The sequence below is a fragment of the Schistocerca americana genome, chromosome X (genome assembly GCF_021461395.2).
Source record: "Schistocerca americana isolate TAMUIC-IGC-003095 chromosome X, iqSchAmer2.1, whole genome shotgun sequence".
In the NCBI taxonomy this organism is placed as follows: Eukaryota; Metazoa; Arthropoda; class Insecta; order Orthoptera; family Acrididae; genus Schistocerca; species Schistocerca americana.
The window spans coordinates 883,231,686-883,252,123 of record NC_060130.1 but is presented as its reverse complement, the minus strand read 5'-3'; the positions used below and the strand labels follow the sequence as shown (position 1 = coordinate 883,252,123).

The following is a 20,438-nucleotide window of genomic DNA, read 5'->3' as shown; positions in this document are numbered from 1 at the left end:
GGAAGCAATGTATTGGCTGACTCGTCTAGGAATTTTAACAGCGAAACCATACCGTAATGCACACTGCCTCTTTTGTAGCGTCTGCCACCGTAGTTTGATGAGTATCTCCATGACGCTTTCGCACTTATGAAACGAACCCGTGACGAAACGCGTAGCTCTTCTTTGGATCTTCTGCATTACATCTATCAATTATATCTGGTCGCCGGCCGATGTGGCCGTGCGGTTAAAGGCGCTTCAGTCTGGAACCGCGTGACCGCTACGGTCGCAGGTTCGAATCCTGCCTCGGGCATGGATGTGTGTGATGTCCTTAGGTTAGTTAGGTTTAATTAGTTCTAAGTTCTAGGCGACTGATGACCTCAGAAGTTAAGTCGCATAGTGCTCAGGGCCAGCCAATTATATCTGCTAAGAGTACAAGACTGACGAGAAATACTCTAGTATCCGTTTAAGGAGGATTTTGTAAGCCACTTCCTTCGTGGGTGGTCAACATTCCTTGATGATTCTTGCAATTAATCTCAGTCTCACATCAGCCTCTCCTACGACTACTTTTACGCGGCCGTCTCACTTTCTCTCATTCTACACCGAGATGACAAAAGTCATGGATAGCAATATGCGCATATAGAGATGACGGTAGTACCGCGTACACAAGGTATAAAAGAGCAGGGTATTGGCGGAACCGCCATTTGTACTCAGGTGATTCGTGTGAAAAGGTTTCCGACGTGATTATGGCAGCTCGACGGGAATCAACAGATTTTGAACGCGGAAAGGTAGTTCATGCTAGACGCTTGGGACATTCCATTTCAGAAATCGTTAGGGAATTCAATACTCCGAGATTCACAGTGTCAGGAGTGCGCCGAGGATACCGAAAAATGGTTCTGAGCACTATGGGACTTAACATCTATGGTCATCAGTCCCCTAAAACTTAGAACTACTTAAACCTAACTAACCTAAGGACATCACACACATCCATGCCCGAGGCAGGATTCGAACCTGCGACCGTAGGAGGATACCGAACTTCATGCGTTCTCGCTCATCACGGACAATGAAGTGGCCGATGGCCTTCATTTATCGACCGAGAGCAGCGGCGTTTGCCTAGAGTTGTGCTAACAGACATGCAACAGTGAGTGAAACAACCGCAGAAATCAATGTGAGACATACGACGAGCGTACCCGTTAGGATAGTGCGGTGGAGATTGGTGTTAATGGGTCATGGCAGCAGACGACCGACGCGAGTGCCTTTGCTGACAGCGCGACATCGCCTGCAGCGTCTCTCCTGGACTCGTGATCATATCGGTTGGATCCCAGAAGACTACAAATCCGTGGCCTGGTCAGATGAGTCCCGATTTCAGTTGGTAGGAGCTGAGGGCACGGTTCGAGTGGGGCGCAGACCTCACAGTGACATAGACCCAAGCTGTCAATATGGCACTGTGCAAGCTGATGGTGACTCCATAATGGCTTGGGCTGTGTTGACATGTAATTGACTGGGTCCTCTGGTCCAAATGGACCGATTATTGCGTGGAAACGGTTTTGTTCGGCTACTTGGAGACGATTTGCTGCCATTGATGGACTTCGTGTTCCCAAACAATAATCTCATGTGCCCGGGCCACATTTGTTCGCTATTGGTTTGAGAAACATTCTGAACAATTCGAGCAAACAATTTGGCCACCCAGATCGCACGACATGAATCCCATCTAACATTTATGGGGTATAATCGAGATGTCAGTTCATGCTCAACATACTGCACCGACAACACTTTCGTAATTATGGACAGTATAGAGGCAGCATTTCTTCAGGGAGTTTCTAACGACTTGTTGAGTCCATGCCACGCCGAGCTGCTGCACTATGCCGGGTGAAAGGAGGTCTGACACCGTATTAGAAAGTATACAATGACTTTTTTCACATCAGTGTATACCCATACTCACTGATATTCAATGGATGTGACAGCTTCCAAAAATGTACAAATGTTCAAATGTGTGTGAAAATCTTATGGGACTTAGCTGCTAAGGTCATCAGTCCCTAAGCCTACACACTACTTAACCTAAATTATCCTAAGGACAAACACACACACACTCATGCCCGAGGGAGGACTCGAACCTCCGCCGGGACCAGCCGCACAGTCCATGACTGCACCGCCTTATAAGGTTAGAGGTTCGAGTCCTCCCTCGGGCATGGGTGTGTGTGTTTGTCCTTAGGATAATTTAGGTTAAGTAATGTGTAAGCTTAGGGACTGATGACCTTAGCAGTTAAGTCCCATAAGATTTCACACACATTTGAACATTTTTGCAGCGCCTCTGACCGCTCGGCTACTCCCGCGCGGCCGACTGCTTCCAATATTCGTTCGACAATCGTGCAATCTTACAATAATGGGTCTTTCCACCCATATATTCGCAATACATAACATTTGATTATGCTGAGGGTCAGTTTTCGTTCACTGCATCAATAGCCGATTCTCTGCACATCTTCCTGCATTTAGCTAAAATTTTCTAGTGTTGCGACTACTCTGTATACAGGAGATCAGCCTCATGGTGCATCCAGTATTATGTACTAGGTGTTTGTATACATAGCGATTAGACAGAAACATGGAAAAACAAAAAAACACAACACATTGCCATGCCTAACAGGATGTTAGAAATCTTGGCAATCAAATCAGCTTTCATCATCTCTGAATGGATAAATACAGGTCCTGCATGGTTTTCAGAGGAATCTTGTAACATTTTTCCTGCAAAACAGTGGCAAGTTCGGGTATCGATAATGGAGGTGGACAGCGACCACGCACCTTTCTCTCCAAACTAGATCTCAAAGGCTCAGTAACATTGATATCTGCTCACTGGCGGCCAGTGAAGTTGCGACAATTCATCTTCTTGCTTACAAAACCCGTTCTGGGCTGTGCGAGCTGTATGAACAGGGGACTTGTGGTCTTGGAACACAGCATCACCATTGAGGAACGAACAATGTAACATGGGATGGACCTAATCGTGGGATGGACCTAATCAATCTTGCGATCATATAATTCTTGATACACTACTGGCCATTAAAATTGCTACACCAAGAAGAAATGCAGATGTTAAACGGGTATTGATTCGACAAATATATTATACTAGAACTGACATGTGATAACATTTTCACGCAATTTGGGTGCATAGATCCTGAGAAATCAGTACCCAGAACAACCACCTCTGTCCGTAATAACGGTCTTGATACGCGTGGGCATTGAACCAAACTGAGCTCGGATGGCGTGTACAGGTACAGGACAGCAGTCGAACATTTTCTGTATCCAGAAAAGCCCGTACAGGACCTGCAACATGCGGTCGTGCATTATCCTGCCGAAATGTAGGGTTTCACAGGGATCGAAAGAAGGGTAGAGCCACGGGTCGTAACACATCTGAAATGTAACGTCAACTGTTCAAAGTGCCGTCAATGCGAACAAGAGGTGACTGAGACGTGTAACCAATGGCACCCCATAGCATCACGCCGGGTGATACGCCAGTATGGCGATGACGAATACACGCTTCCAATGTGCGTTCACCGCGATGTCGCCAAACACGGATGCGACCATCATGATGCTGTAAACAGAACCTGGATTCATCCGAAAAAATGACGTTTTGCCTTTCGTGCACCCAGGTTCGTCATTGAGTACACCATCGCAGGCGCTCCTGCCTGTGATGCAGCGTCAAGGGTAACCGCAGCCATGGTCTCCGAACTGATAGTCCATGCTGCTGCAAACGTCGTCGAATTGTTCGTGCAGATGGTTGTTGTCTTGCAAATGTCCCCATCTGTTGACTCAAGGATCAAGACGTGGCTGCACGATCCGTTGCAGCCATGCGGATAAGATCCCGGTCATGTCGACTGCTAGTGATACGAGGCCGTTGGGATCCAGCACGGCGTTCCGTATTACCCTCCTGAACCCACCGATTCCATTTTCTGCTAACAGTCATTGGATCTCGACCAATGCGAACAGCAATGTCGCGATACGATAAACCGCAATCGCGATAGGCTACAATCCGACCTTTATCTAAGTCGTAAACGTTATGGTACGCATTTCTCCTCCTTACACGAGGCATCACAACAACGTCTCACCAGGCAACGCCGGTCAACTGGTGTTTGTGTATGAGAAATCGGTTGGAAACTTTCCTCATGTCAGCACGTTGTAGGTGTCGCCACCGGCGCCAACCTTGTTTGAATGCTCTGAAAAGCTAATTATTTGCATATCACAGCATCTTCTTTCTGTCGGTTAAATTTCGCGTCTGTAGCACGTCATCTTCGTGGTGTAGCAATTTTAATGGCCAGTAGTGTAGTAATGCCACGTTGCAAAATAACCATGTACCCCAAGGCATACTCTTGGGACGCTCAGCCAGACGTTTGAAACAGTGTGAAATAATATTGATCAGACCAAATGAATTTCTTCCATTGCTCCATAGTCCAGGTCTTATGGTTTCGGTACCAAGTTTCCCTTTTACCGTCATTTGCATCTGTGATGAATGGATTTGGAATTGTAGCTAGTCTTGCACTTTCCTGTTTATGGAGCTCCTTTCGTGAAGTTTTGGTGCTGACAGGGTTTGTGAGTGCGAAATTCAGTTCTACAGTGACTTCTGCAGCTTTCGTCCTCTTACTTTTCGTCACAATCCTTTTCAATGTCCGTCTGTCACACACTTTCGTCCGAATTGTGACTTAGTGGATGATGGTTTTCCGCCTTGCCTGTATGCCATATAAATCTTCGAATAGGTGCCTCTTGAAACAAAATCTCTACTCCCTTAGTCCAGGAAGTACCCACCAGTTTGCTCACGTCGGAATTCACTTAGGCTGCGCTGGTTTAGCCGAGCGGTGTGAGGCGCTGCAGTCATGGACTGTGCGGCTGGTCCCGGCGGAAGTTAGAGTCCTCCCTCGGGCATGGGTGTGTGTGTTTGTTCTTAGGATAATGTAGGTTAAGTAGTGTGTAAGCTTAGGGACTGATGACCTTAGCAGTTAAGTCCCGTAAGATTTAACACACATTTAAAAAAAAAAAAAATTCACTTAGCTCCGACATAATGAACTCACAACTACACAGAACACTGTTATGACCACGCCTGAGCCTTCAATGTATTGAGGACATTGCACAGGTGACGTTAGTGGTCAAATACAACAGCGCAACCTAAAGGCTTGGGTAGGATCTACACTTATAATCAAGCATGCTTCTCTCGCATAGTTTCCATATTTTTGTCCAACCCCTGTTATTAACGCTTTCTTTCTCCGATGTGCCATTAAGGACGTTAGTTATTGTAATTATTAGGTCTGAAATCCTTTCCTCTCTGAAGTCAGAACGTAATTTGGTTCAAATGGCTCTGAGCACTATGGGATTTAACTTCGGAGGTCATCAGTTCCCTAGAACTTAGAACTACTTAAGCCTAACTAGTCTAAGGACATCACACACATCCATGCCCGAGGCAGGATTCGAACCTGCGACCGTTGCGATCGCGCTGTTCCAGTCTGTAGCTCCTAGAACCGCTCGGCCACTCCGGCCGGCCGCTAGTTCCAGAATAAGTGAAAAAACATATTACTCCTTTCAACATAAATCTAACGTAATTTCCAAGACGGCAAAATTAGATAATCACACAGAGGTGTCTTTCTTCCCACTTACCATCGACGCTGCCGGCAGAACGTAATTTATTTTGCCTTTGAAGGGATTTCTCTATCCTAAAGAACCCGCAGGTGTGCCCCGGATGTACCTGTTGTTAGGTCGTTCTTGCATCGTGCGCTCTCTGAATTTTAATGGTAAACCTCTGTGTGTCGCTAAACGCTTTAGCTGCAGTTTCTGCGAGTGAAGAAGGATGAGCGTCGCCGGCCGTTGTGGCCGAGCGGTTCTAGGTGCTTCAATCCGGAACCGCGCGACTGCTACGGTCGCAGGTTCGAATCCTGCCTCGGGCATGGATGTGTGTGATGTCCTTAGGTTAGTCAGGTTTAAGTAGTTCTAAGTTCTAGGGGGCTGATGACCTCAGATGTTAAGTCCCATAGTGCTCAGAGCCATTTGAATCATATTTTGGATGAGCGTCCCAGTGACGCTGTCACCCGCACAACTCTGCTTTGAATTTTATCTAGCTCCTCTATGAATATTGATTCCCAGACTGACAATCAAACGATCCGCCTGTTGGCTTTTATCCCGAGATCTGTGGCCGATGTTTGTTTAACGATTTTCTGATGTTGCGTCACCACGAATGGCTGGTGTTGTCAAATATTCATCCTCAATTGCTGGCGGCAGACTCTGGAGAACGCGTCTTTGATAATGTCGACCACTAATGCTGGTGAAACGTTAAAAAAAGGTACTTAACAAACATCGACCGTAGATCCTGAGACGAGAACCAAAGGCAGTACGTCAACAAGTGGACACGAAAGTCTCAACGATTTTGTAATGTCTGTGTGTTGCAGTCGGACATCGTGCACCAGTCGGTGTACGAGCTGGTGCACTCGGAGGACCGGGAGGAGCTGCAGCGGCAGCTGATGTGGAACTCGTTCCTGCCGCCCGAGTCGGCCAGCATGGCGCTGCAGGACGCGCTGGTCGCCGACAACTGCCACCTGCTCGAGCGCAGCTTCACCGTCCGCTTCCGCTGCCTGCTCGACAACACCTCCGGCTTCCTGGTGAGCCTGCGGCCACACACCGCTACTGCTCTCTTCAACCTGCTCTATTTTACGCTTACAGGACAACGTTGCATGCATTTTAAAACTTTCTCATGACGCGGACCTGGTGTACCATCAGAACCAGACTTTTCATGTGAAGGCAGACTTCAGCACGTATCTTGATTGATGCCCAAACTCTTAAATACCCCCACAAAAAAGTCCAACTTGTTCATGATCGCAGGACAAGTCATTCATTAAACATGGTGTCCGACTAACCAAGGAAAATTGGGGTTTAACGTCGCTTGGCGCTCGACTATTGCAGGTACAAACGAAATGGGCGAATAGAGGACAATGAAACAAGCAAATAGTCCTAACAAACATAGGTCCGGGCCGCGCCGAGTGCCCGCGTGGTCTGAGGCTCCATGCCACGGATTGCGCGGCCCCTCCCGCCGGAGGTTCGAGTCCTCCCTCGGGCATGGATGTGTGTGTTTTTCTTACCATAAGTTAGTTTAAGGGGGACAGGACGTCAAATGGGCCGACTTGGAGCAGGAGAGGCACGACAGAACATTTTAATTTCCACTGTCTATACTTTTACAAGTAAATTCATAAAACTTTGTCAGCATGACCAGGAAGGATTCAGGATTCACACTCGTAGCAGCGGAAGTTCAAAGACATAACAAAATAATTTTTTCACATGTGAAATTTCATCATGTTTTTCACTTACTATTGGCTGCATTTGTTGCTATAGGTACACTTTTCTTCATAAGTAAGAGAGAATGATGAATTTTGCACAGCATACAAACCATACTACAGGTGTCTGAAACTTTAGAATCTATTTAATTTATGAAAAAATTAATGAGCTGTTACATTTTAAACTTTATGTTTAGAAAAAAATGAAATTTTATAGTTAATTATCTCAATTTTTACCACAGTTTTTAATAGATTTGGAAAATTCTAGAGTTTCACACACCTGTAAGTATGGTTTGTATGCTGTGCAAAATCCATCAAAGAATCTCTCTTACTTGTGAAGAAAAATGTACCTATAGTCACAAATGCAGCCAACAGTAAGTGAAAAAATGATGAAATTTCATATCTAAAAAATTTTTTTGTTATTTTTTTGCACTTCCACTGCTATGAGTGTGAATCCTGAATCCTTCCTACTCATTTTGACAAACTTTTATGAATTTATTTGTAAAAGTATAGACAGTATAAAATAAAATGTTATGTGGTGCCTCTCCTGCTCCAAGTCGGCCCCTTTGACGTCCTACCCCCTTAAGTAGTGTGTAAGTTTAGGGATCGATGACCTCAGCAGCTTGGTCCCTTAGGAATTCACATACACATACACACACACATAGGTCCGAAAACCAATGATTTCGCTGGTACGACGTACTACAACTGTGTACGTGAACACCTTGAAACAGTTCCAGAGGACTGAGTCTGGAGATATGCACTTGAGGACAAGCACACTACAATAAGTGTTGCACATGGCCACCTTTCACGTGACTTCAGCACGTCTCTTGATTGATGCCCATACATGATCAAAACTCCGGGCGTGCTCCGAATGCACTGGTAACCACTCACAATGAGATCCAGAAATTCATCGATTCAATCAGCAGAACTGGAATAGACCAAAGCTCTTAAAAAAATGGAAACGAGCGTATGGCATCGCTGACCGGGAGGACCCTATTTGGGGAAGTCTGGCCGCCAAGTGCAAGTCTTACTTCATTCGACGGCACATTGGGTGACTTTCGCGCCGGTGATGAGGATGAAATGATGATGAGAACAACACAACACCCAGTCCCTGAGCAGAGAAAAACTCCAACCCAGCCGGGACTCAAACCCGGGCCCGCTTGCATGGGAGGCGAGCACGTTACCACCCAGCCAAGCAGGCGGACACCAAAGCTCTTAAATACCCCACACAAAAATATCCAACGTGTTCAACTCGGAGGCCAAGGCCACGATATTGGAAAGCAACGATTGATGCACTTGTTGTCGAAACGCTATTTACCAGTTCTTAAGTATCTGAAATGTTACGCTTCACTTCTGCTGTTTCAAAGCAAACGTAACCTTACACAATGACAGTTTTGTAACATTGGCATTTGCGCATACGTCGTATTGATGAAATAATTAGTTTCCAGATCCTTATTTACCAGTGCTATTTGCCTATTTTATTCTTATCTTTTCCTAAACTGTATACAGGGTGTCCCAGATACGTAGCGACAGTCTTCGAAGGGCTATAGAGGGAGTCTTAAGGAATAAATCGAAGATAGGAACCCGCGTCCGGAAACGTTATCCAACGACGCTACAGAGTATTGAGGTTATCGCCGGCGCCCACCCATTCGGCAGCAAAAGTGACTTTATACGCTGACGGATCTTAGGTGGAACATCTCGCAATTTAGTTTGTTATCCAGTGATCGCCATTGATTGCCACGATCGCCAGTGAAGAAGATGGAGCTAGCTGCTGCATAGAAATGACTTGTCTCCTATGACTGCAATGCTCGGTTGCTTCGGTGGATGACAATTCCGGACACTGGTACTTACCCTCGATTTGTTGCTTTAGTGTCCGCCTGCTTAGCTGGGTGGTAACGTGCTCGCCTCCCATGCAGGCGGGCCCGGGTTTGAGTCCGGGCTGGGTTGGAGTTTTTCTCTGCTCAGGGACTGGGTGTTGTGTTGTTCTCATCATCATTTCATCCTCGAAGTTTGTCGCAACATTTATGGGACACCCTGTGTACGAACATACAAATGCTGATCGCTACTGAATACTTTTCTGCGTACTGCAGTGAAACACAGTTTTTTTAAAATAATTATCCGATTTGAGATGATTGTAGCTTCTAAATGAGTGAAGAAGGGAACTTGCATCAAATTTCAACTTGCACACAGGACTACAAAGTTTTAATTTTCATAAAACCAGCCGATTTTATAAGAGTATAGCTTTCACATACAACCTGGGAATTCTTCTTAAAAATACGTTTAGGATCAATGTCTTCATTACTTTTCACCAACAAATCTTGTGAAAATCTACTGAGCGTGTGTTTTAAAGCACTGTAATTCCTGTATTTATTGTCCGTATAAGGTTGAGAATGTGGACCTTCCTCGAGATCTCAACGTCTACCTACCATTTTATACAAGAGATGAAAGTTAGCACAAGTATGCTTGTAAAAAGGGTATCGTATTTTATTGTATTTGAGTGTCACCCTTCTACCTGTAAATTAAGAACTGCTCTGCTCCGAAACATTATTTGTTATATTATTCCATTCCTGACCCGAATCTGTAACAACTGTGAGTGCATCAACTTCAAGTAAATAAGCTTCGGAATTATATGCTATAGTTAACGGCAAGTCGTCATTGAATACCAGGAAATAAAGCGGCACGAGTATGAAACCTTGAGAATCACTCACCCGCTACAGTAAGCCAGACGGATGTAGGCTCATTTCCTGTTACATGGTATTGTAAGGCAACATTCTGTTCCCTACTGCTGACATAGACTGAAACCACCGGAGTGCTTCAGCGCTAATTCTACTACAATGATACTGTAGTTTGTTTGACAGTATATAATAATTCGAATGATCGTAAAACTTTTCATAAGCCACAACGGGTAACCGATGGAACCCGGTTTTCGTCAATGCTAACTGATTAGCCATTCCTGAAGCCAAACTGCGCTTCTGCCAATACGTTCTGTGGGAAAAGGTCTTAAGTTCTGATAGAGAACTGCAGCACCATTTCCCCTTTCAATTATCGAACAAACGAAAGGATGGCTGACATAGCGTTTAGTGTATCTGGGATTGTAAGACAGTTAAGAACCTTAGACGCCAGAACGTCATCTGGCCCAGACGGTATCCCCGTAAGATTTTGTGTTGACTATGCTACAAATATAGCACCATTCTTATCCGTCATCTATCAGAGATCATTGGAACGGCGGAAAGTTCCACGGGACTGGAAGAAGGCCCAGGTCATAGCAATCTATAAAAAGGGTAGAAAATCGAATGCACATAATTACCGGCCAATTTCACTGACATCGATTTGTTGTAGAATCATGGAACATATTTTGTATTCAGACATAATGACCTTTCTAGACTCTGAGAAGCTCATCTGCAAAACCAGCACGGTTTTAGGAAACAGCGTTCATGCGAGACACAGCTGGCCCTCTTTGTGCACGATATACAACAGGCTCTAGATACCGGCTCCCAGGTTGATGCCATATTTCTCGACTTTCGAAAGGCGTTCGACTCAGTTTTGCACTGTCGCTTGCTACAAAAAGTGCGCGCTTACGGTCTATCTAATGACATATGTGGTTGGATAGAAAGTTTTCTAACAGACAGGGAGCAGTATGTCGTCCTGAACGGGGTAACTTCAACAGAAACGAGAGTAACTTCAGGTGTGCCCCAGGGCAGCGTCATAGGTCCTCTGCTTTATACGATTTACATAAACGATCTGGTTGATGGTATTGACAGAGGCCTTAGACTGTTTGCCGATGATACTGTAGTCTACAGGAAAGTAGTATCAGACGAAAGTTGTGAACAAATCAATGAGGATTTGCAGAAAATAAATGCGTGGTGTAATGACTGGCAGTTATCTCTCAATATTAGTAAGTGTAACCTACTGCGTATAACGAGGCGAAAATCCCCATTAATGTACTAGTACAAAATAAATAATCAGTCTTTGGAAGCGGTAACATCAGTGAAGTATCTGGGTGTGACTATTCGAAATGATCTCATATGGAATGATCAGATTACACAAGTAACGGGTAAGTCGAACTCTAGATTGCGGTTTATTGGTAGAATCCTGAAGCGATGCAGTCCTTCAACAAAGGAAATAGCTTACAATACGTTAGTTCGTCCAGTCTTAGAGTATTGTTCGTCTGTATGGGACCCTTACCAGTTGGGTCTGATTCAAGAGATTGAGAAGGTCCAAAGAAGAGCGGCAAGATTCGTGACTGGTACATTTAGCCATCGCGAGAGCGCTGCAAATCTCATAGAAAGTTTGAAGTGGGATACACTTGCAGATAGACGACGCGCTAAATTCCGAAATCCAATCTTCACCGAGGATGTAGAGCATATATTATTACCACCAACTTTTAAATCGCGTAATGATCATCATTCAAAGATGGGGGAAATAAGAGCTCGTACTGAGGCGTTCAGACAGTCGTTTTTCCCTCGCGCGATCCGCGAGTGGAACAGAGGGGGGGGGGGGGGGGGGGAATACGACTTTGGCGCGAATTGTGCCCTCCGCGACACACCGCTTGGTGGCTAGCGGAGTATATATGTAGATGCAGATGTAGATGTAGAAGTTTTGGTGTGAGCAGATCTAACTTTTCTAAGTGTGTCCTTCGTCTATACTAAAGTACACTGCTGTACAAACTTAAGGACGAAAGTAGATTTTGCATGATGTGTCACTGTCAAATACCATAGCTCGATGGAACTTGGACCATATATAGAAAGACCTGCTACAATATAGTACAGAATGTAACTGGAAGAAGTACGTGTGGAGACGAACAAAAATGATACTTTTGTTCAGTGACAATAAAACAATGAAGTCATCACGATTCATTGTGGTCCCCTGGGCATTACAAAAGGCGAGATGTAGTATTCATTGGGTGTGTGATCATCACAGACGGCAACGCATGGTCTGCAGTGTGCTTCCCTGCTGGCCACCAGCTTCGTAAGGCTTCGTTTTGGTAGGGCGTTCCGTCCCTGCACCAGAGCTGTTGAGTACTGCTGGATGACTGATTGTGCATGTGTATGTACTGCAGTACGTGTACCCAACCCATCCCACACGTACTCGATGGGATTTAATTCGGGGGAACGGGCACGCCAGTCCAATCGGCAAATATCCTCTCATTCCTCTCATTCCAAGAGCTCCTCCCCTGCGCTGTTGGATACTGTCGCGCATTTTCATCCATAAAAATGAAGTAAGGGGTGAGTGCACCCCCGGGTAGATGCACATGGGGAAGGAGTACAGTGTCACAATAACACTGACCGGTGAGAGTACCATGATCAAAGATCTGGAGGTCACCACGCCCATGCAACATTGAGCCTCTCAGACCATAACACCTTGACCAACAAAGCATTTAAGTTCGACAAAGTTTCAGGGTGCATTCCCACCCCTCGCCATACGAGGGTAGAGCCCGCTCTCATCCGAGAAGGGCACGTGATCCCACTCCTGGTTTGTCCAGTCCCTATGCTCCTGGCACCATCGCAAACCGTGCTGCTGATGTGCGGGTGTCAACGGAACACTACGTACTGGTCGTCGGGCGAAGGAACCGCCCACACGCAGTCGCCTGATTACACAGATAAGTGAAACCATTGTTTATTATAGGAGAGCTAATTGAAATTGTCAACCATCACTTAATGCTGCTCCTGGTGACCATTTACGGGAATTGAAAAGTAGCAATCTTTGCGATGTATTTCGGTGTTTCACACTTCATTGAGAAGACTGTCATTAGAGGCGGTGACATAGTTGAATAAGGACTGGGGAAGCCCGTTGAAGGAGACATCCCCATCACCAATTGGACAACTGAGGATGTAAATCAGAATGCTCTCTGTAAGTCCATCTTTATACAAGATACTTCGGCTGTTCAGTATAAAATGTCAAATCTAAACGCCTCCATCCGTCTAAATTTCCAGTTTTATTTTAATTGTGCAACCAGTTTAAAAGCTTACCGAAGTTAAGCGTTGTCGGGCTGGGCTAGCACTTGGGTGGGTGACCATCCGGTCTGCCGAGCGCTGTTGTCAAGCAGTGTGCACTCAGCCCATGTGAGCCAAAGTGAGGAGCTACTTGACTGAGAAGTAGTGGCTCTGGTCTCGTAAACTGACACACGGCCGGGAGAGCGGTGTGCTAACCACATGCCCCTCCATATCCGCATCCAGTGACACCTGTGGGCTGAGGATGACACGGCGGCCGGTCGGTACTGTTGAGCCTTCATGGCCTGTACGGGCGGAGTTTTATTTATTTATTTTATTTATTTACTCGTCAAGTTCCGTAGGATCAAATTGAGGAGCAAATCTCCAAGGTCATGGAACGTGTCAGTACATGAAATTCAACATAAACGTAAAAACAGATAAAGATAAATGTTCATTAACCTTAAAAAAGTCAGTCTATAAGTTTAAGTAAACGCTATCACCAATACAATAAAAATCAGCTTAATTTTTCAAGGAAGTCCTCGACAGAATAGAAGGAGCGACCAATGAGGAAACTTCAGCTTCGATTTGAAAGCGCGTGGATTACTACTAAGATTTTGAATTCGAGTGGCAGCTTATTGAAAATGGATGCAGCAGTATACTGCACACCTTTTTGCACAAGAGTTAAGGAAGTCCGATCCAAATGAAAGTTTGATTTCTGCCGAGTATTAACCGAGTGAAAGTTGCTTATTCTTGGGAATAAACTGATATTGGTAACAAGAAACGACAATAAGGAATATACGTATTGAGAAGCCAACGTCAAAATACCCAGACTCGTGAACAGAGGTCGACAAGAGGTTCATGAACTAACACCACTTATTGCCCGAACCGCCCGTTTCTGAGCCAAAAATATCCTTTTAGAATGGGAAGAGTTACTCCAAAATATAATACCATACGACAATAGCGAATGAAAATAAGCAAAGTAGACTAATTTTGGTGTCGAACGATCACTCACTTCTGATACCGTTCGAACAGCAAAAATGGCAGTATTAAGTCTTTGAACAACATCCTCAACGTGGGCTTTCCACGACAGCTTACTATCTACCTGAACATCTAGAAATTTGAACTGTTCAGTTCCACTAATCATATGCCCTTTCTGTGAAATTAAAATGTCAGGTTTTGTTGAATTGTGTGTTAGAAACTGTAAAAACTGAGCCTTACTGTGATTTAGCGTTGGTTTATTTTCTACAAGCCATGAAATGAAGTCATGTACTGCACTATTTGAAACCGAGCCAATGTTGCACACAACATCCTTTACTACCAAGCTAGTGTCATCAGCAAACAGCAATATTTTAGAGTTACCCGTAATACTAGAGGGCATATCATTTACACTCCTGGAAATGGAAAAAAGAACACATTGACACCGGTGTGTCAGACCCACCATACTTGCTCCGGACACTGCGAAAGGGCTGTACAAGCAATGATCACACGCACGGCACAGCGGACACACCAGGAACCGCGGTGTTGGCCGTCGAATGGCGCTAGCTGCGTAGCATTTGTGCACCGCCGCCGTCAGTGTCAGCCAGTTTGCCGTGGCATACGGAGCTCCATCGCAGTCTTTAACACTGGTAGCATACCGCGACAGCGTGGACGTGAACCGTATGTGCAGTTGACGGACTTTGAGCGAGGGCGTATAGTGGGCATGCGGGAGGCCGGGTGGACGTACCGCCGAATTGCTCAACACGTGGGGTGTGAGGTCTCCACAGTACATCGATGTTGCCGCCAGTGGTCGGCGGAAGGTGCACGTGCCCGTCGACCTGGGACCGGACCGCAGCAACGCACAGATGCCAGCCAAGACCGTAGGATCCTACGCAGTGCCGTAGGGGACTGCACCGCCACTTCCCAGCAAATTAGGGACACTGTTGCTCCTGGGGTATCGGCGAGGACCATTCGCAACCGTCTCCATGAAGCTGGGCTACGGTCCCGCACACCGTTAGGCCGTCTTCCGCTCACGCCCCAACATCGTGCAGCCCGCCTCCAGTGGTGTCGCGACAGGCGTGAATGGAGGGACGAATGGAGACGTGTCGTCTTCAGCGATGAGAGTCGCTTCTGCCTTGGTGCCAATTATGGTCGTATGCGTGTTTGGCGCCGTGCAGGTGAGCGCCACAATCAGGACTGCATACGAACGAGGCACACAGGGCCAACACCCGGCATCATGGTGTGGGGAGCGATCTCCTACACTGGCCATACACCACTGGTGATCGTCGAGGGGACACTGAATAGTGCACAGTACATCCAAACCGTCATCGAACCCATCGTTCTACCATTCCTAGACCGGCAAGGGAACTTGCTGTTCCAACAGGACAATGCACGTCCGCATGTATCCCGTGCCACCCAACGTGCTCTAGAAGGTGTAAGTCAACTACCCTGGCCAGCAAGATCTCCGGATCTGTCCCCCATTGAGCATGTTTGGGACTGGATGAAGCGTCGTCTCACGCGGTCTGCACGTCCAGCATGAACGCTGGTCCAACTGAGGCGCCAGGTGGAAATGGCATGGCAAGCCGTTCCACAGGACTACATCCAGCATCTCTACGATCGTCTCCATGGGAGAATAGCAGCCTGCATTGCTGCGAAAGGTGGATATACACTGTACTAGTGCCGACATTGTGCATGCTCTGTTGTCTGTGTCTATGTGCCTGTGGTTCTGTCAGTGTGATCATGTGATGTATCTGACCCCAGGAATGTGTCAATAAAGTTTCCCCTTCCTGGGACAATGAATTCACGGTGTTCTTATTTCAATTTCCAGGAGTGTATATAAATAAGGAACAGGAGTGGCCCCTGAGTTTAGTTTAGTTTCAAATCTACACTACGCGATCTTCACAGCCCCTGACCGGCGTGTAGAAGGAATCCCATCATTGGTCCAGTTAAGATGGGGCCAGCATGTTGGGCAGGGGCCCTGAAGATGGCGTAATGCATCGCTGAAACTGGTTCACAAATGAAATAAAACTACACTACTGGCTATTAAAATTGCTACACCAAGAAGAAATGCACATGATAAACGGGTATTCACTGGACAAATATATTATACTAGAACTGACATGTGATCACATTTTCACGCAGTTTGGGTGCATAGACCCTGAGAAATTAGTACCCAGAACAACCACCTCTGGCCATAATAACGGCCTTGATACGCCTGGGCATCGAGTCAAACAGAGCTTGGATGGCGTGTACAGGTACAGCTGCACATGCAGCTTCAACATGATACCACAGTTCATCAAGAGTAGTGACCGGCGTATTGTGACGAGCCAGTTGCTCGGCCACAATTGACCAGACGTTTTCAATTGGTAAGAGATCTGGAGAATGTGCTGGCCAGGGCAGCAGTCGAACATTTTCTGTATCCAGAAAGGCCCTTACAGGACCTGCAACATGCGGTCGTACATTATCCTGCCGAAATGTAGGGTTTCACAGGGATCGAATGAAGGGTAGAGCCACGGGTCGTAACACATCTGAAATGTAACGTCCACTGTTCAAAGTGCCGTCAATGCGAACAAGAGCTGACTGAGACGTGTAACCAATGGCACCCCATAGCATCACGCCGGGTGATACGCCAGTATGGCGATGACGAATACACGCTTCCAATGTGCGTTCACCGCGATGTCGCCAAACACGGATGCGACCATCATGATGTTGTAAACAGAACCTGGATTCATCCGAAAAAATTACGTTTTGCCTTTCGTGCACCCAGGTTCGTCATTGAGTACACCATCGCAGGCGCTCCTGTCTGTGATGCAGCGTCAAGGGTAACCGCAGCCATGGTCTCCGAGCTGATAGTCCATGCTGCTGCAAACGTCGTCGTACTGTTCGTGCAGCTGGTTGTTGTCTTGCAAATGTCCCCATCTGTTGACTCAAGGATCGAGACGTGGCTGTACGATCCGTTACAGCCATGCGGATAAGATGCCTGTCATCTCGACTGCTAGTGATACGAGGCCGTTGGGATCCAGCACGGCGTTCCGTATTACCTTCCCCAACCCACCGATTTCATATTCTGCCAACAGTCATTGGATCTCGACCAACGCGAGCAGCAATGTAGCGATACGATAAACCGCAATCGCGATAGGCTACAATCCGACCTTTATCTAAGTCGTAAACGTGATGGTACGCATTTCTCCTCCTTACACTAGGCATCATAACAAACGTTTCACCAGCCAACGCCGTCAACTGCTGTCTGTGTTTGAGAAATCGGTTGGAAACTTCCCTCATGTCAGCAGGTTGTAGGTGTCGCCACCGGCGCCAACCTTGTGTGAAGGCTCTGAAAAGCTAATCATTTGCATATCACAGCTTCTTCTTCTTGTCGGTTAAGTTTCGCATCTGTAGCACGTCATCTTTGTGGTGTAGCAATTTTAATGGCCAGTAGTGTAGAAATTTAGACTGCCGAAGGTATTTTGGTTTGAAATTTTAAATCAGAATGGGTCCTGTTTGAGAAGTTAGCGGTGCGAGATGTGGGATGTGGTGTTGCAGCGGCTGGACATCCGCGGCCGCGTGAAGGTGCTGCACGGCCAGAACCGCAAGACGGAGGAGCCGCCGCTCGCGCTGTTCGCCATCTGCACGCCTTTCGGGCCGCCGTCGCTGCTCGAGATCCCGCACAAGGAGGTCATGTTCAAGAGCAAGCACAAACTCGACCTCGCCCTCGTCTCCATGGACCAAAGGTACGTACACCGCTTCTCTCTTCTTGCTTCTACCACAGGCGAATTTTGATATTACTGAGAATATTTTTTTTTATGTTGCTGACCCCTTCACATGAACCGTAGTAAGACAGATACAAATAATTTACGACCAGTCTCACTACTTACCTTTTACTCAAAGATGCGGAAAAAAAACTATGGAAGAATCTTAACATACATCTCTCAAAACAAAGAAATTGAAACAAAATGGTAAAATGCTTTGTGTCTTGATTTGTTTAACCCTTTGTCTCCTGACATAAGAACATTTTTACTTTTTAACATTTTCTTTGCAGAATTTATGCTTTTGTGGCCTCAAATGTCGGTAGGATTTTTTGTAAAATTTTATTTTATTTTTTGCAACTTTTTTCTCTCCTGGTACTCAGAAGTACCGTCAGACTCCATGGACAGAATCACAACATGCGCAGAAAAATGCTCCAATTTTTATAACTTGTACTTTATTCCACATAAATATTAAACATTTTTACATTAGAAAATTAACAGATATACGATATTTCTGAATTTTTTTTTTTAAATTTCGCATAAATTTATTCTAGAGCAACTTCACAATACATAGTAACTTGGCTATACATTTTTGACGGTATATACATATCACATATTTAGTGATACCTCATGAAATTGTAGGAAACAGTTCTTTTTCTCATTGCAGCACAAATACACTTTACATGTACTACATTGTGAATGTGGTCTCGACTGAATTTTATTTTTTGCACACATTTCGCATCGTCCTCTTTTACAACTGAACACTACAAAATGGTTTCCTCGGTTGCCAAGACGTACATCCTTCGGAAAGAAAAGTTATCCTTCCTTCTCTTTGGGAGAGTTATTTCATCTTTACCAGAGTTTCTCTTTTTGAGATTTGGCACTTGCTGTTCATTCATTAGCCCTAGTGCCACAGCACGCCTGAATTCCAGCAGTGGCAGTGCCCCATGTAGATCACTGAAAATGACGTAAGCATTGACAAAAGCAATTTCTATTGCTCCCCAGAAGAGACGGTGCCACCATTTCTTTGATCGCTTGTCAAGACCATAAGTTGAACGTAATCTGTCTGCATGATCCACACCACCCATGTTTTTATTGTAATCACATACAATAACTGGACATGGTATAGTCATACAAGTTCCATCTTTCCGTTTTCTTGTCACTACGCTCTGTTCGGTGCTATGGAAGTTTGACGCAAAATATACTACTTTATTTTCCTTCCATTGAAATACTGTTAGTGCTAAAGATGTCACTCTGTGATTTCGGTTCAAGGCGCGCAGTCTGGAACCGCGCGACTGCTACGGTCGCAGGTTCGAATCCTGCCTCGGACATGGATGTGTGTGATGTCCTTAGGTTAGTTAGGTTTAACTAGTTCTAAGTTCTAGGGGACTAATGACCTCAGCAGTTGAGTCCCATAGTGCTCAGAGCCATTTGAACACTCTGTGATTTGATTTAGACATTTTTCTTCAGGTAAATTCCCTGGCAAACCTTTCCTGTTTTTTCTAATTGTTCCACAGGCAAATGTATTTACGGATTTCTGTGTGAGAAAAAGTGGACAGAACAACTAGTGAGAGGTAACGCGTTGTTGCTACAATAAAGTGTTCGCACAACCTGACGGTACTAATTAGTCCGCCTTATATTTTCCACTTTATCTCATTCACTTGTAACGTAATGCTTCAAACTGTTATAAAAAAACAAAGAAGTTAAGTACGTACAATGGAAAACTCAACGGAAGTTTCGATAAATTGCGCACAAATTCAGGCAACACCATGGAAACAAGCACATACAATCTTCTGTTTTCACAGCAGCGCGCGAAAAACAATTTCAAGCTCTGACCGCCAGAGAGGTCTATGTATTGCACAACAACAACTATGAAACAGTAGAGCAGAGTTACTGTTACGTACCGACAGGCTCTCAGATCACGAAACTGCACCACGAGAAAATAATGAGAGTCAAAACTTACTGGTACTTTTAAGTACCGTCAGGCAACAAAGGGTTAAAAGTTTTAATCCGCCAGGAAGTTTCATATCAGCGCACACTCCGCTGTAGAGTGAAAATCTCATTCTGGAAGCATCCCCCGGCTGTGGCTAAGCCATGTCTCCGCAATATCCTTTCTTGCAGGAGTGCTAGTTCTGCAAAGTTCGCAGGAGAGCTTGTGTAAAGTTTGGAAAGTAGGGGACGAGATACTGGCAGAAGTAAAGCTGTGAGGACGAGTGTGAGTCGTGCTTGGGTAGCTCAGTCGGTAGTGTTCGGTCAGAGGGTTAGCAGCTCTCTGTAATAAAAAAAAACTGAGTTAATCGATCAACAACGAACTTAAAATCGGATGTCTTACGACGTCCGCCCCGAGCAAATGCAACGAACGAAAACGAACAAAATGAGATTAATTGCTATTGCTGCACATGAGTTCGAGCATCATTCAAAGGTGCGTAAAATGTTTCTCTAATACATTTTCTTACTTTTAAACAGACATCTCACAAAATATTTTTAATTTTTTGAAATTTTTTAAATTTCCAGTT

The 20,438-nt window shown here is 45.5% G+C and overlaps 1 protein-coding gene across 1 annotated transcript in view; it reads left to right on the top strand.

The window, feature by feature from the left end:
* LOC124556370 (circadian locomoter output cycles protein kaput) overlaps positions 1-20,438 on the top strand; it is an 815,111-nt gene that overhangs the window by 754,350 nt on the left and 40,323 nt on the right. The window contains exons 5-6 of the mRNA XM_047130334.1: positions 6,396-6,605; positions 17,720-17,907. Coding sequence (XP_046986290.1) covers positions 6,396-6,605; positions 17,720-17,907 — 398 coding nt within the window. The remainder of the gene's footprint in view (positions 1-6,395; positions 6,606-17,719; positions 17,908-20,438) is intronic.